Source organism: Carlito syrichta, unplaced genomic scaffold (assembly GCF_000164805.1).
Source record: "Carlito syrichta isolate Samal-C Ts95f unplaced genomic scaffold, Tarsius_syrichta-2.0.1 Scaffold311833, whole genome shotgun sequence".
Taxonomy (NCBI): Eukaryota; Metazoa; Chordata; class Mammalia; order Primates; family Tarsiidae; genus Carlito; species Carlito syrichta.
In genome coordinates, this window is record NW_007255929.1 from 382,423 (window position 1) to 398,972 (window position 16,550).

General features: G+C 39.8%; 1 protein-coding gene across 1 annotated transcript in view; it reads right to left on the reverse strand.

Moving 5' to 3' along the window:
- TMEM45A (transmembrane protein 45A) overlaps window positions 1-16,550 on the reverse strand; it is an 80,207-nt gene that overhangs the window by 13,357 nt on the left and 50,300 nt on the right. Inside the window, exons 2-4 of the mRNA XM_008069151.1 lie at window positions 7,230-7,422; window positions 5,846-6,058; window positions 4,327-4,511 (exon numbers count right to left, since the gene is read on the reverse strand). Of these exons, the coding sequence (XP_008067342.1) occupies window positions 4,327-4,511; window positions 5,846-6,058; window positions 7,230-7,419 (588 nt within the window). The 5' untranslated portion in view covers window positions 7,420-7,422. The remainder of the gene's footprint in view (window positions 1-4,326; window positions 4,512-5,845; window positions 6,059-7,229; window positions 7,423-16,550) is intronic.

Consider the following 16,550-nt stretch of genomic DNA (forward strand, 5'->3'; position numbering starts at 1 on the left):
CAGGTCTCACTGTGTTGCCCAGGCTGGTCTCAACCCATGGGCTCAAGTAATCCTCTCAACTCAGCCTTCCAAAGTGCTGGGATTACAGGTGTGAGCCACTGAGCGCAGCAAATTCTGTCCTTCTTAAAGGCAAAACAAAGCTGAGTTTGAGTTCAGGGTCAGAATCTAGGTCAGGGGTCCTCAAACTTTTAAAACAGGGGGCCAGTTCACTGTCCCTCAGACCGTTGGAGGGGCGGACTATAGTTTAAAAAAAAAAAACTATGAACAAATTCCTATGCACACTGCACATATCTTATTTTGAAGTGAAAAAACAAAACGGGAACAAATACAATATTTAAAATGAAGAACAAGTAAAGTTAAATCAACAAACTTACCAGTATTTCAGTGGGAACTATGGGCCTGCTGTTGGCTAATGAGATGGTCAATGTCTGGTTCCATATTTGTCACTGCTAGTCGTAACAAGTTAAGGCGGCAAAAACACCCGGTGGGCCGGATAAATGTCCTCAGCGGGCCGCATGTGGCCCGTGGGCCGTAGTTTGAGGACCCCTGATCTAGGTGGTCATGGAAGGAATCCCTGGGAGTGGGAGAGGACTAATGGGGCTGGGATACGCATTGAAAGCTACTGTCCGAAATAACAAAAAGCAGAGACAGCAGGAGCGTCCTCCTCACTCCCTGACTGTCCCGTGCCTGGGCTCTAAGATGATGGGGAGGAAGCCTGGGAGTGAGGAGGTGCAAAGCGAGCTTCTGAAATATCCTCCCACACAGAGACACAGGGAAAGCATGATTCATGGAATGAAGGGAACTGAAGGATTTTTTTTCCTTTTCTAACTTGCATGATGTGGCTAGGTTAGTGAGAAAACATTTTTGACTGTGATGTGGTTCAGGAAAGAAACCATTTTTTATGGGGTTGGGAGGGAAATCCACTCTTGCTTTGCATATATACACAAGTTATTAAAAAGTAGCCAATCCGAGCATCTGCTTCATTCAGTTCACATCTCTATTCATATGGTTCCAAGAAATCTAGATGGGTGTTTTCTCTAATGTCTATATATAGTTTGTGCACTAGTATTAACCATATACGAAGAAGTAAAAATACAGGGCAAAGCAAATCGCAGTGTAATATAGTTAGTTTAAGAAAGCGTTTTGGCCATAACATTCATATACCACACATATCAGCAAAACACGGAAGCATTATAAATTCACCTATGTTTCCTAACTTTTTGTTTCTGAGGAATGTAAGAGTGGGGGAGTACTATGGCTAAACCTTCATTTCCTGCCAGTGTGTGTGTTTGCATTGGTATAAAGTGTTCATTTTTCTTTAAGGCTGCAGGCATTATTTAGGCTGGCCAGTAGGTATAAAAGGAAAGTGGTCTAGACATTTTGGTAGATGAAAAAATGTCTAAATAATCACAGATTTATGCCCAAAGACTTTAACTTCATTCCTAGAAAAGCCTGTGGGGAAATATGGAAACATTATTTCTCTGCCCAAAGGGCCAATATTAAATAATCTACTCCCAACTGAAATATAGGCCACAGCTTCCTCCTTCAGATCCTAAGCATTAGTCATTCATTATTAACTGAACATTAATTAATTTCATTAATTTTGCTCTTTATAATTCTTTTCTTCAACTCTCTTGGGGTTTCCCCTCTTGTTCTTAAGGTCTAACTTTCTTTATTTGAGTATTTAGCTTTTTAACAAACTTGATCTAGTACATAGATATAGAATCTTAAACCCAACAAAAAAGAGGATATTCTTTCTTTTCAAATGCATGGAACATTTATAAACACCGACATTGGGCTATGTTCCAAAGGAAGTCTCGACATATATAAAGGGAACACATTATGTGACCAAAAACAATTAAATTAGAAATGAATAAGAAAAAGAATAATTTGGGGAACTTAGTACTCCTAAATAACTTATAAATTAGAGAGGAAAACACATGGAAATGGCAGCATTCAAATTGCCCAACAATGAAAACCACTACACATCAGATCTTATAGGAGACAGCTTTAGTAGTGTGTAGACAAATGTATTTATTTAAATGTATCTACTTTAAAACAAGAAAGATTGAAAATAAATGACACCAGCATCCAATTCAAAAAACTGAAAAAAGAGAGGCAAAAATTGGCTTATAACAAAGCAAAAACTGAAAAGAAGAAGAAGTTGACAAATACTTAACTATAATAGAAAACTTTCACAGACTTCTATCAGAACGTGAAAGATCATTCAGAAGAAAAACAATTACAAATATAGAATATATTAAAAACAGAGTCCCAAGAGCCTGGCTTCATCGCCTACCTTGAAAAGAGAGCCAAAAAGTGGGACTAAAAGAAAGTTAAAAGACTCCTTTCAAGCCATCACTGTCTTCTCTGGACCAGCAGCCAGCAGTCTGCAGCTCAGCTCTGCTCCTGCTGTGTACATTTCTACTCCGCCCTGTTTTTGTTTATTTTGTTTAATTACAGTTAGATGGTTTTTTCTTTGTTGTTTAAATTTATTTAAAAGATTTTTCTGGGCTGGGTGTGGTGGGTCATGCCTATAATCCCAGCACTTTGGGAAACCAAGAAGGGAGGATTGCTTGAGCCCAGGCGTTTGAGAACTGCCTAAGCAACATGACAAGACCTTGTTCCACAAAAAGTCAAAAAAGTTAGCCAGTGTGGTGGTGGCACACACCTGTAGTTCCAGAAGGATCACCTGAGCCCAGGAGGTGGAGGTTGCGGTGAGCCACGATTATGTCACTGCACTCCAACCTGGGCAACAAAGTGAGACCCTCCACTCAAAAGAAACCTTTTGTTTTCTTTTCTAGGTATTTTTAATATTTTATGTATCACTGTTATGTGTTAGGAGCACACAGGATACACTGAAGATAAATTGGTTGTGTCATTTTGACCAGAAATCATCTCTTTTAATATTCTATGTATTTTTTTTTTTTGAATAGGTAATACATGCATATAATGAAACATCCAAATCAAGGGGTATAGAGTGCATAACAGTCTTTTATTTAGCATCTTATTTGCTCAATTTAGGTTGCCAGCAGATGTCAAATAATCCAATATAAAAATTTGTTTATAAACTGGTCAAATTAACCAACTATCAGTTTCACTACATTACAGGGTATTTGTTAGTTTTTTTCTATAAAATGTTTCCATTAAAACAACACTTGGCCAGGCTCAGTGGCTCAGCCTGGAATCCCAGCACTTTGCGAGGCTGAGGTGAGTGGATTGCTTGAGCCTGAGGGTTCAAGATCAACCCGGGCAACTTGGTGAGACCTCGTCTCTACAATAAATCAAAAATTAGCTGGGCGTGGTAGCGCACACCTGTAGTTCCAGCTACATGGAAGGCTGAGGCAGAAGGATCACCTGAGCCCGGCAGGTCAACTCTGGGCTGGCCATGAGCAAACCACTGCACTCCAGCCTGGGCGGCAAAGTGAGACTCCAACTCGAAAAAAACAAAAACGAACCCTTTAATCTAGGCCATCTTTATCATTCTTTTGTCAACAGCCTTTCCATTTTCCCACATGCTTAAATATGACATCTTTCTCCTTCCATTTGACTATTGTTTCTCTCTCCCTCACCTACCAATGCTTTCTTATCACTTTCCACGTGGTTTCTTTTTTTCATGCTTTACCAGTCTCTACAAAATGTATGTTTATTGGCTAGAATTCATGCTTTCTTTTTTTTTTTAGGTTTCATTAGCCATATGTTTACGAAATTCATGCTTTCAACAACACACCAGGGTTAGGGAGTTGACAGTATAAAATGGAAAGAACCTGGGATTTGGGGTCCGACAAGTTAAGAATTAGATCCTTAGGTCCGTTATTGTGTGTCTGCTCTCTGAGTCTTTCTGTTAGAACAGGATAAATTAGGGATGATAATGCCCAACTTCCAGGTTCTTGCAAGGACAAAATGAAACAACGTGTATGTAAAAGTTCGGTACAGTGGCCAACATATAATGGTTTCTCACTGGATAATAGTTCCCTCTCTTTTCTGTCTTTCATACATATTTTTAAGCTTATTACCCATTAAGCAATAAGCTGCTTTAGCATCAGAAAGTGCTTCTAACTAAAAGCATCAGCTCAGAGTTTCTACATAAAGATATTCAGGTGTGTGATAAAGATGTGCATAACCCCTTCCTTCCCAGCATCTCTGACAATGCCCCCACCAGGGCCACTGGGCCACTTGAAGAAACATCACCTCTCAGAGCCCATGGTCTCACTGTCGGCAGCACACTACAGGGAAGTGTGGGTTCTAGAGCAAAATGTCCCATCAAATAAAGAGAGATGTTGCAGGTGGAAGTACCAGGTACAGTACCTGGAGACCTCAACTCACCTGCCAGAACCAAGTCCCCTGAAGCAGAATGAGACTTGACCGTAAAAGCTCCAGAAGGAAATTGTTCCGCATGAGGAACTCAGCGAAGGTAACCACGCCTGTCAAAAAGATGGTCAGATCCAGCAACTGGTGCACAAAGATATCCAGCATCTCCCGGCCATGAGTGTGGTTGTAGAAGATAAAAGCTAACAATTGGGGGAAAACAGATTGTCTTTGTCAGTGAACCAAGAACCACTCACTGCTTCTCTCTCTCCCTGTCTCTGTTCACAGAATGTTATCCACATGCACATTTGTCTAGAAGAGCAAGTGCCCACTGATTCCCACAGTCCTGTAACTTTCGAGCATTTTGGACTCACCATTACCTGTTGAGAATGGAATCTTTGAAGTCCAACCTCCCTTTTCCCTTCCTAACCTTTAGTCTCTCCTCTAACACATCATGACATTTTCAACTAACTATATTTCAAAGAATCTTCCATGCAGAATGAAGAATAATCAGCATAACAAGGACAGGGGAGTCATAATTAAGGTGAATACATAGATGAATACACTGAAGCCTCGCCTTAAAGAATTCAGTCCATTGGAGGAAGCAAACACAAATGTAAATCAGAAAGGTGGACTTTGATAGGCATGACAAGATGCTCTAGAAGTTCCCAAGAAGTAGTAACTAGCTGCATGATTTTCAAACCAGGGACGGATTACAGTTTCATCTTAACCCATTTCATTTAGATAATGAGGAAAAGCTGTTCATTCAAAATGAGAATCAGGCTATTGGTTGTTGGCATCCACTTTTTATCTAGCCCTTACTCCCAAACAAAGTTGGGCAAATGTTCTTATCTCCAGATGCTGGAGGCAAGGTGAGTAGGAAGTAACTATCTCCCAATCAATTTGGAGATTTTTTAGTTCCATATTCCATCTATTTCTTATATGTGTAATACATGAAAACAAATCATTAAACACCTCTCTTTCTCTCCTCCTACAGTAACTGAGAGACCAACTGAACAACAACAAAAATGTTGCTTTTAATTAACCTCTCAAAATTAGGACCTTATATTTTTATGTGACTACATTTTTTGGACCCTATTTATCACATAATGGCAGGGTCATACTATATCAATATAGAATATTCTAGTTGGTAGATGCTGGAAGTTGTTCTGCTGTGAATGATTGCCTCATTTCAATATATTCATGCTTTATTACTCTGAGTTCAGTTTTCACTTGTTAAAATTGGAAATAATTATCATCTTCAGGAGACAAGTAACCATTGTAGGGGTTCCTTAAGACAGTTGTGAAATGTGAATAAAGGAATTGAATGGTTGTGTCTGCATCGTTCTACCAAATGAGTCAGCAGGGAAAGAGGATCTTAGCGTCCTGCCTAGGACACCCAAATATCTCATTATGGCCCAGATATATGGCCCTATTGATCATGGCTGTACAAAACACCAAAGGTATAGTATTAAAAAGGGCTACACAAATACCCACTAATATGGAAAGGTACAAGAAAATACTCAGTCATACTTACCCTCCACAAATAAAGCGTTTGCCAACATTAACTTGGGTAAGGAGGCAGGAAGTGAACGGATGGTGAAACATAAGATTTCTGCCACACCCAACAGCCCAAAGAAGAAATACATGGTGCAATGATGCCAGCCCAGGAGTTGGTTCCACTGGCCTTCTTTATAGTCATATAAGGTCAGGTGGGGCCCTCCAGGAATAAACTGCTCCCCAGCCATGCCTGTAGAGAAACATATCACAGTTTTAGCAACCTACTTTACTTTAAATGCAAGAAGGTGCAGGGGGGTTAGCCCATTGTTTATTCCAATCTAGCATCCTCTTATGACACTGATTCTTCTCTCTAGACTGGATCTTTAGGCTTGTTTAAGAGTTAAGATGCTGGTTCAAATAACCAATTTTGGTCAACGATAACCAATTGAGTCAAATGGCTATTTCAGATATTTAATGCTGATATTTTTTGTTCCACTGCCTATCCCAATCTAATAAGTAGATAAAGCCCAAATGATTTGGGGGTTTGGATTAGGGATTAGTCCTATGGAGATTGATTACTCCATTTTTAGACACTGTATCTTCGGGTAGCTGTCATGAAGTAGGAGGTTGTGCTTGGTTCCAGATATAAATGCTAAAGAGTTCAGCTTTTCCCCAGTTAAGGATAACTGAGAAAGCCCAGATGGATTTGGCATATGCTTTAGCCAGTTATGCAAACAGTTAAACTTTCTTTAAACTACTGCTTATTTGTTAATCTATAGAATTTGGCAAGGAAATTTCTATCTTTGGAAATGTTACTGGGTAATTTGATGGCTATGGCAAAGATCTACTACCATGAATAAAACATAAAAGAAATCCAGCGGGCAATTTTACATTTCATAAAGGAAGGGCTGCAATGGAACTCTTTAAAAACAGAACATTTTTATAGACTCTTCACGGTCAGTGGAAAGGCCTTAGAAGTCATCTAACCTAACCTCTTTCTCTAATTTAGGAATCAGAGAGAAAAGGATGAGTGCATGAGGTCAAAGTCTTCTACAGCTAGAAGCAAATACTTATTACTGAAGCTTGTCCACAGTCACTTGATAATTCTGATGTCATTTGCAAAATGTGGTTTTTTGATAGGGCTCATTTATCAAGGATCAGAACAATGGATATAAAATGATTTCAGAGACTTTAACCAATACTGTAAAGAAAATTCACTTTGAGTAGTTAACTACTATGATGAATCCATTAAGAAAGGCCTTTGTGTAAACATAAAGTATCAACTTTCTAACAAATTATATCAGATAGAAATTACAATTAGAGTACATGTTGAGATATTTTGAAAAAAAAATTCACATTAGAAATTTTTGCACGCAAAAATAACCAAAGGTAAAAACAGAACACAGAAATGGTCCACTCACCAGTTAAAGCCATGCTGACTAATACAATTCCCTCCAAAATGTCTATTCGCTGGAATAATGCTTTGGAACCAACGTAGCAAGTCCGCTTTTGCTTTCTGAAGATGTACCTCAGAATACTCTTTGAACTCCACCAAATACCCATAATAAAAAAGAAGGTTCCAGGGAGGGCATGACCTTTGAAGTTCCCCATGACCTACAAAGAACATACAGACAATAAAGACATTTTATTTCTGGCATCTGGACACAACATCAATTGTTCCCATAAAGTACACTATCTTCTAATGGTTATGGACACATCACTGATTCAGAGGATTCTATATTACCATGTACAGTAGTAGATTCCACTATAATATTAACCATACCAATACAAAGAAAATAAAATTTTACATTTATTGAACAATTACCATGTACTGGGCACTGTCGAGTGTTCTATGTGTAATCTTCAACCTAATTTTTGCAAAATACCCATGAATGAGGAATTTTTATCCCATTTCCTATAAGGATACAGGTTTAGAAAAATTTCATTGACTTACCCAAATCTCACAATTATTAAGCAAAAGTTCTGTTAATTTTTTTTAAAGCAGGATTTATTGAGGACAGAAAAGTTCCTTCAGTAGGAGGAGACCTGAAGAGGTTGTCCCAAAAGTTCTGTTATTTTTAACAGGGCAAAAGGATTTCTCTAAATGCCAGTATGTACCTCACCATAGAGTTGCCCTTTAAGCATATTTGAAGGAAAGTAATATTAAAGTTTCATCTTTATGTTTAAAACTTGAAATGATGTGAAATTGCCTACAATTTTTTTTAAATAGACAATTTCAAAACACCAAGCATCAAGTGCATGGAAGAGATCATTCGTGGTCATCAAATATCTGTATGTTGTTCCTTAGTCCTTTCCCAGCCTTTCCTCCGGTTGGATTGGAACCATGTTTTTAGTTCTAGCCAATGGACAATGAACAGGATTGGCACATGTCACCTCCAGGCTGGGTCTGTTAAGAGTCTACGTGACTTGTTTGTCTCTCTCTTCCCCTGCCTTGGCATCCTTAGCATGGTATATCTGCAACACAGTGGATGGTCAACTAGCCTGCTTTAGATTTTGCAAGAAACATTCTTTTATAGAGCTAAACCAATGAAACCGTATGTTATTTGCCCCACTTAGCCAAATCAGGTTGCAAATTTTGTTTACATGATTGCTACATGATGGATTCACCTCTGGCTAATAAACAGAAATACCCTCCATTTTTGGTCAATGCTATAAAAAAAATCAGTCTTGAATTATGTGAGTTTTTAATTATGTGAAGAGCTCTTTGTTCAAATGTATCGTACCATTAACAGAATAATGAGGAGAGAGGCCAGTATCATCCTTGTGGATCTAAGCCAGATCCAAGAAAACTCATGAAAGGGGTTTCAGGATTCCCTCTGGCTCAACAGACTTCTCTTATCTCTGTGAGTGAGTACTAGGCCTCTCAGTTCAGGACGGACCCTTTTGGGTTACTTCCACACCCCTCTGATGCAAATGTGAGGCTTGGGGGAAACTATGAAGCTGGCCCAAATGCTAAAAGTCTCTTAAATCTCCAGTCGCTCCTCCAGAGGGACATTTCAGGACACCCTTGAATCATCCAAACCATCTAAGAGATTCAGGCTCAGTATATCACATGGTGATGAGCGTAGATTTTTGTACTACTCTGATTCTAGCCATGTGTTTTGGGACATGTCCCTTAACCTCTCTGAGGCTTAGTCCTTAATAAAAGGAGACAGTGGCCAGCAGTGGGGACTCGGGTCTATAATTCCAGCATTTTCAGAGGCCAAGGTGAGAGAATTTCTTGAGCCCTGGAGTTCAAGACCAGCCTGGGCAACATAGAGAGACTACATTTCTACAAAAAATAAAAAGACATAAAAAATTAGGTGGGCATGGTGGCGCATGCCTATGGTCCCAGCTACTTGAGAAGCTGAGGCGGAAGGATTGCCTGAGCCCAGGAGGTTGAGGTTGCAGTGAACCATTATTGTACCACTGCACTCCAACCTGGATGATAGAATGAGACTTCAACTCAAAAAACAAAAAAAGAGTGAGAGAAAGTAAGTCCAGATGATACCTGGAGTTCCTTCCTGCTCTAATAGTTTCTGATTTATTATCCTAATCTCTACTTTTGTCATGGTGCTACTGAGTTTTCCTGTTTATTTTGTAACCATATGGGATTGAAAAATACTGCTACATGGGATTGAAAAATACATCCAGACGATAATTTTTTAACACTTCTGGAAAAGAACTTTATGCAATTTAAAGAGCCTTAGACATTTTATATTTCTTAGTACTAGAAGTCCACATGCAAGAATTTATCCTGAAGATATAATTGGAAATACAGGCATTGAGAGAATGATTAAATAAATTATGCAGCCACTGAAAATAAGATTTCAAACAACTTAAATGATAGGGAACATATTTAGTGAAAATGATAGGGTAAAAAAATGAGGGAAGGGGTTTTGGATTTAAATTGCCTAGGTCTGAATACTAACTTTATGATTCATTAGTTATATGTCTTTGGGCAAATTATTTAACTTCTCAATGCCACAGTTTCCTCTTCTGTAAAATGGGACATCTACTTCATAAAGTTGAAAATTAGTTATTCCAAAGCAAATAAACCACAGTACTATTAAATAAGGTCATGCAATCCCCCACCTCAAAATAATAGAGTAAAACAGAAGTAAAACCAAATGAACAATTCTACTTGGATACTGACTACAGAAAAGCAAGAAGCATCTATACAATTCATTTGGCAATCATTCATGTACTGCCTATAACATTTCTCTTACTGTTATCTTAGAGGGTTACTGGAACATTCTGTGGTTATTTAATCCCTTGACTGCAATTAGAGAATAAACTCCTTGAAAGCAGAGGCCATAAATCTATTTTTCTTTCTATTGTCCGTTGGACCTGGATAGTGTCTTATATACTATGAGGTTCTAAACAACCGTAACTAAGCTCTTCTTATAACACAAGATCATGTATTTACAAAACATTTCTACTCAGATGCTCAAAGAACACTCTTCTCAACATACCCCAAAGCTGAACTATTCCTATTATCTACCCGCCCATTGCCAGAAAATAATTCTCCCCCCAGAATGACCATCATTAATAAAACAAACAACAACAGATGCTGGCGAGGATGTGGATAAAAAGGTACACTTCTACACTGCTGGAGGGAATGCAAACTTGTACAACCTTTCTGGAAAACATTATGGAGATTTCTGAAAGAACTAGAAATTGACCTTCCATATGACCCAGCAATTCCCCTATTGGAAATATACACGGAAGAACTCAAATTATTCTACAAAAAAGATACCTGCACACATATGTTTGTTGCAGCTCTCTTCACAATAGCAAAAACATGGAACCAACTGTGTTGCCCATCGAAGCTAGACTGGATTAAAAAAAATGTGGTACATATACACAATGGAATATTATGCAGCCATAAAAAAGGACAAATATATGGACTTTGCAGCAACTTGGATGGATTTGGAGTTGATCATACTCAGTGATTTATCACAGAAACAAAGAACTGAGTTCCATATGTTCTCACTCATAAGGTAACCTTAAACAAGTATAATGCTATAAGAAAGTGACTGGCAGTAGTGGAAAACTGTCAGGGGAAGGGGGATGAGACTGGGAGTTGAGGGAAACTGCTAGGGGAGGGAGCGGCATAACTCACCAACAAGGGTACCTGCATGATCAGTGTTTGTATACCTAACCCTGAATTGTACCCCACATCTTTATAATAAATAAATAAATTTTTAAAAATAGCTGACCAGACAGAAAATAATAATAATAATAATAATTCTCAACCCATTACCTATTTTGATTACCACCACCACCATTCACCCACTTGCTCAAAGTCAAAATATGAGAATCATTCTAGAATCTATCTCCCTCAAAATTAATTGGTTATGAAGACTTATCACCTCTGCTGCCTCACATTGACCCTCCCTCCCCTCCATCCCCTTAGAAAAAGGGGCTGATTTCTGCTAGTCCCTTCAATTTCATCTGCTTGGGAAATCCTCCCCCAATGGCCCAAACAGGGGGTTTCCCTATCATACCTTCCCAAGGCACCCAGACCTCACTTAGTGAAAGTCTGACTTCCTCATTAGCCTCTATGACCGTGGCCATGGCCATATTGTGAGTGGCTGTGCAGTAGGCAATTGGGGCCTCTCAGAGGTTAGGAGCCTGGGTCATTTCCTTGTTTTTAAAATTCTTGGTACATTTTAAAAAATAAATAAACTGCCAAAACAGAGTTACAAAAATTGTGTTTGCTTCTAAATGTTTAGAATGACCTAATAAATGCTTTTAACGTACAAGCAAACATATTGCTTATGCCATAGAATACATAATATGACATTTTAAAATCCAGGCCCTTTCTGAATGCATAGCTCTAGGGCAAATAGTCCCCATGACCAGCTAAGAGGGTTCTGCTGCCCCAAAAGCAAAGAGGATCAGAATATCTCAGCACACTCATTGGGCTGCAGTAAGGCAGCAGTAGGGAGTAGCTGAAGTTTTTTGAAGAAGAATATGCGGGGCAACCCAAGACATTCTGGAATTTATTAAACATTGTGTATTTATTCTTACATGTTTAAACTTCAGTCACCTTCAAAGTACTCTCCATTTGATGCAATACACCTATTGAGACACTTTTTTTCACTGCTTAAAACAGTTTTTTAATTCATCAATTTTGATGCCTTTTAGTGCTTCTGCCGTTTTTGGGGTCACCTCTTCTACATCAGCAAAACATTTCCCTTTGAGGATTTTTTTATCCAGGAAAACAAAAAAAAGTTGTTTGGGACAAGATGGAGTGAATAGGGAAGGCAGGACTGGGGGTCTTGCTGTTTTTGGTCAAAAACTACTGAACACTCAGTACCGTGTAGGCAGATGCATTGTCATGGTGGAAGAACCAGTCACCTGTTTGCCACAACTCAGGACATTTCTTCCACAAATTCTGAGGCAACCTTCTCAAAACTCCAGATAAAAACTTTGGATGACCATTTGATCTAGAGGAACAAATTCTGGGTGAACTACAAGAGATACTTCCCCCCACATATGAGTTGTCAAAGCAGAGACAGAATTGAGTCCTCCTTCCTGCTTTAGTTACAGAACCTCTGTGTCTTCAACCTTTTAATCTGAAACAATCTGATGAATCCAATCTTTCTGTGTCTAAAAGATCCAAACAAATGAAGTCAAAGCAGTCTTGCTATATGTGCCTGGTTAAATGGCCAACAGAACCAATTACTCCTGGCAGTGAAAATGGTATTCATTTTACTTCAATTTCATTGTAAGAGAAAAAATTGCCCACATCTCCTAACACAACTTCGCTCTTATCTCCTGGAAACCATTATCCTTAAATTTACCTTTTGCTCCCTGCTTCACTACTGCCTGGAGGTGCAACTTTACTGCTTCTAAAAGTCAAGTATAGTAGCACAGTTTGATTTGATCTAAACCCAAAGAGCAGACACATTGTACTTTGAAGGAGGGTACAGGTCCTTCCTCACCCACAATGTAGAACACACTCGCCAGACAGCTGGCAGAAACTACAGGGAAAACCCCAGGGTAGGAAAAGAGGATCCTTCCTGAGGACCCTCCTTGCCTGATCCCACCACTCACAAGCTCCTGGGGAAAGGCCTAAAGTGGTGAACTGCAAGATTTAAGCACCACCCTTCAAATGTTTTTCATTTTAAAAATTCTTACTCCTTCCCCTTCCAAAGAAGGCTTCCACTACTGATGACACCAAACATCATCCTCCAGACTGAAGATAAGAAACAACTCCTGACATTCCCACTGGCCTCTTTTTGCTAAACACCCCCCAAACACACACACTGATTCACTACCCAAAAGGGAAATATTTTAAAACTCTAGCACTAAGAGATAACATTGGGCAAATCCCAAGATCTAACTCAGGCACTAGGTTTTGATTCCCAGGTATTTAGAGTCACTCCAAATAAAGCCCATGTCTGTAAACAGAGGAGAGAACTCAAATAGCCCTGAGAAAGAGACTCAACAGTTTTCTTGGTGGACTCCCAGCCAAATAGCTAACTTTAATCTAAAATGAATATCATTATGAGAAAAAACTTAAAACAAAATTTCATCTTGAGCCACCATCAAAATATTCTTGTCTTAATTAGTGACTCATAATTCACCACATATTTGTAAATTCCAATACACTAAATACACCTGAACCATTTCTTGAGTTTCACTTTGTTATTTGCCTTAACACTCAAAGCAATATGTATACAAGCATATAGAGCTCTAAAATGTATTGATTTTCCATCATTTCGTAGCAGCACTTTCTCTCCCAATAGCTATTTTGAATGAGTTTTCTTAGTTAAATGATCTTTACCTTCACGCCGTCACACTTTCTTCAATGTCAAATTCAACTCAGTTTGCTTCTTTCAAGAATGTATAATGGTCCCAGACTCAAGAGAGAAAAGCAGATGTCGACAGGTCCTAAATCTAAGACTGCCTAGTCTTTCTCCTTTTGAGACTTAAGCAATATGCTCCTATCTTTCCGACATGAGCAGATAAACCCTCAGACTATGTCACAACGCATTTTAATCCAGGAAGCACACCCCTTGGAACCTCTTGCCTCCCTGTGCAAACATTGTGTCACAGAGTAGGTCCAGATGAGGCTCACCTCACCATCTGCCTACCAGGCCACCAGCCTCAGTCATGCGTCACTTGCTGTGACAGTCAAGGACAGGGAAGCATCTGCCCCTTCTCCCAGACCGTCAAGACGGACAGAAGACAAAGGGAACGTTTACAGCAGTGGCAATATCATAGATCATGTTCTATAAATCCTAAGAAGACAAAGCATTTTCTAACATGCAGTGCCACAGATGTCAGGGTTGAAGTCACTGCCAAAACTGCAGTTATAAGAATAAAAAAAGGCCAGGCTTGGTGGCTCAGCCAATAATCCCGCACCTTTGGGAGGCTGAGGTGAGTGGATTGCCTAAGCCCACAGGTTCGAGACCCGCCTGGGCAGCGAGACCTCATCTCTACAATAAATCAAAAAATCAGCCAGGCGTGGTGGCGCATGCCTGTAATTCCCACTACTTGGAAGGCTGAGGTGGAAGGATCGCCAGAGCCCAGCAGGTTGAGGCTGCGGTGGCCAGGAGCAGCCACTGCACTCCAGTCTGGACGACAGAGTGAGACTCCAACTCAAAAAAAAAAAAAAAAGAATAAAAAAAGATGATGAAAGCAAACTTCTGAGGTCAATAATGCAGCTGAAAACATCTGGAACGCACTCCTAATCATCGCCTGCATTGCACAATAGCACCTCGGGCACTCGAGGCGCCCACTGCAGAGCAGACACAGCCCCTGTTCCCAACAGAAAGCTTGAGTAGACTGAGGAAACTCAAAAAGGAAAAAGGAAAACACTAAGATGTGTCCCTAACAAACAAACGAGTTACACATTCTGTGAGAGTTACTATGATGACTGGCATGCCTAAGAGGGGGAAGGGGCTCTGTCTGGGAAGGACCCATCGTGGAGGAGGTCATTCTAAAGCTGTGTAGTGGAGGAAATCCACAGGATCAAGGGATAGTGGAAAGGAAGCATCTCGACAGTGGAGAGCAGCTTAAGAGGAAGCCAAGAAAGCAGAAGGGAGAGTTTGGTCTGTAAGAAAGTGTCTCATTCACTCTTAGCCCAGCCAGCCCGGCCCTCCAACAACAGGATGAGTGTCTCTTTTTGCGATGCAGTGAATTGGAATGGGGAGACAGGCAGAGTGGCACCAAGACTCTGAGATTTTAAGATGAGTTCCCCATCTCCACACCCCTGAGGTTCCTTGCCTCCTGTCAGCATCATAAGCCCTGATGCGCCCACTCAGGTTGACGGAGATGGCAGCTCAGCAGTGTTATTCTCTCTGCCATAGATATCAGGAAACTAAGGTTCCTACTCTAAAACTAAGGCTTTAGCGACCTACTCTAAGACACAAAGTTAATAAAGACCAGGGCCAGGATTCCAAAGTCCTTATCTGACTCTAAAACCAATGCTATTCCCTTACATCAGGGCAAAGACTAGAAAAAGTTTTTCAATGGCCCCATCAGTCTGAATCAAGTACCTTTGAGTTTAAACACCATAGGGAAAGAGCATCTCCTTCTGGTCCTTTCTACTATTAAGCTGTCAGCTCATGTAAAGGAGGTAAAGCTGTGCACAGAGCCGAGAGTATTTATTTACCACCACTATAGTCAAAAGTCCCTCCTGAGGCAGGGATGATAATATGGCTCTGTCAGAAGAGAAAAAACTATTCTAGACTGCTGTTACTCTAATAGTTTCACTTTATCTTATTTTATTTTGATATCTTCTATATCTCTGGCTCTTGTTCCCACCACCCACCAACTCTCAAATATGTAAATTATTAAAACTATCCATGGCACATAGGCTATTCTTAACCAAACATTTAAAATGACAAACAGAACTCTAAACTTAAAGATATAAGACAAGGTGAGGCAATCCAAATACTTCTTAAAAATTAAAACCAACAGCCTGGGCACAGTGGCTCACTCCTGTAATCCCAGCTCTTTGGGAGGCCAAGGCAAGAGGATTGTTTGCACCCAGGAGTTCAACACCAGCCTGGGCAATACAGACAGCCCTTGTCTCTATAAAAATTCAAAAAACTTAGCCAGGCATGGCAGCACACACCTATAGTCTCAGCTACTTGGGAGGCTGAGGCAGAAGGATCACCTGGATCCAGGAGGTCAAGGCTGTGGTAAGCCATGACCGTGCCACTGCACTTCAGTCTGGGCAACAGAGACCTCGACATAAAAACATACATACATGCATAGTAAGAATAAATGTCATGTGACACCTCCTGCCTATAAACCAACTCTTCAAAGTCAACACGAGTCTGGACTGTTTCTGTTAGTAGTGATGTGCCGGAGATGGAAAGGAAGGTAGCACTCATTGAATGCCTACTGTGTGCTAATAACTTTTCATACATCTGTTTGCTTTATCATTGAGAAAACTCAAGGAAGTACGGTTGACCCTTGAGCAATGCAAGTTTGACCTGGGCGGGTTCACTTACATGAGGATTTTCTTCCACCTCCGCCACCCTGAGACAGCAAGACCAACCCCTCCTCTTCCTCCTCTTCAGCCTACTTCACATGATGAGAATGAAGACTTTTATGATCCCTTTCTACTTAATATATAATAAATATATTTTCTCTTCCTTACAATTTTCTTCATAACATTTTCTTTTCTCTAGTTTATTTTATTGTAAGAATACAGTATATAATATATATGACATACAAAATATTTGTTAATAGACTTTATGTTATTGGTAAGACTT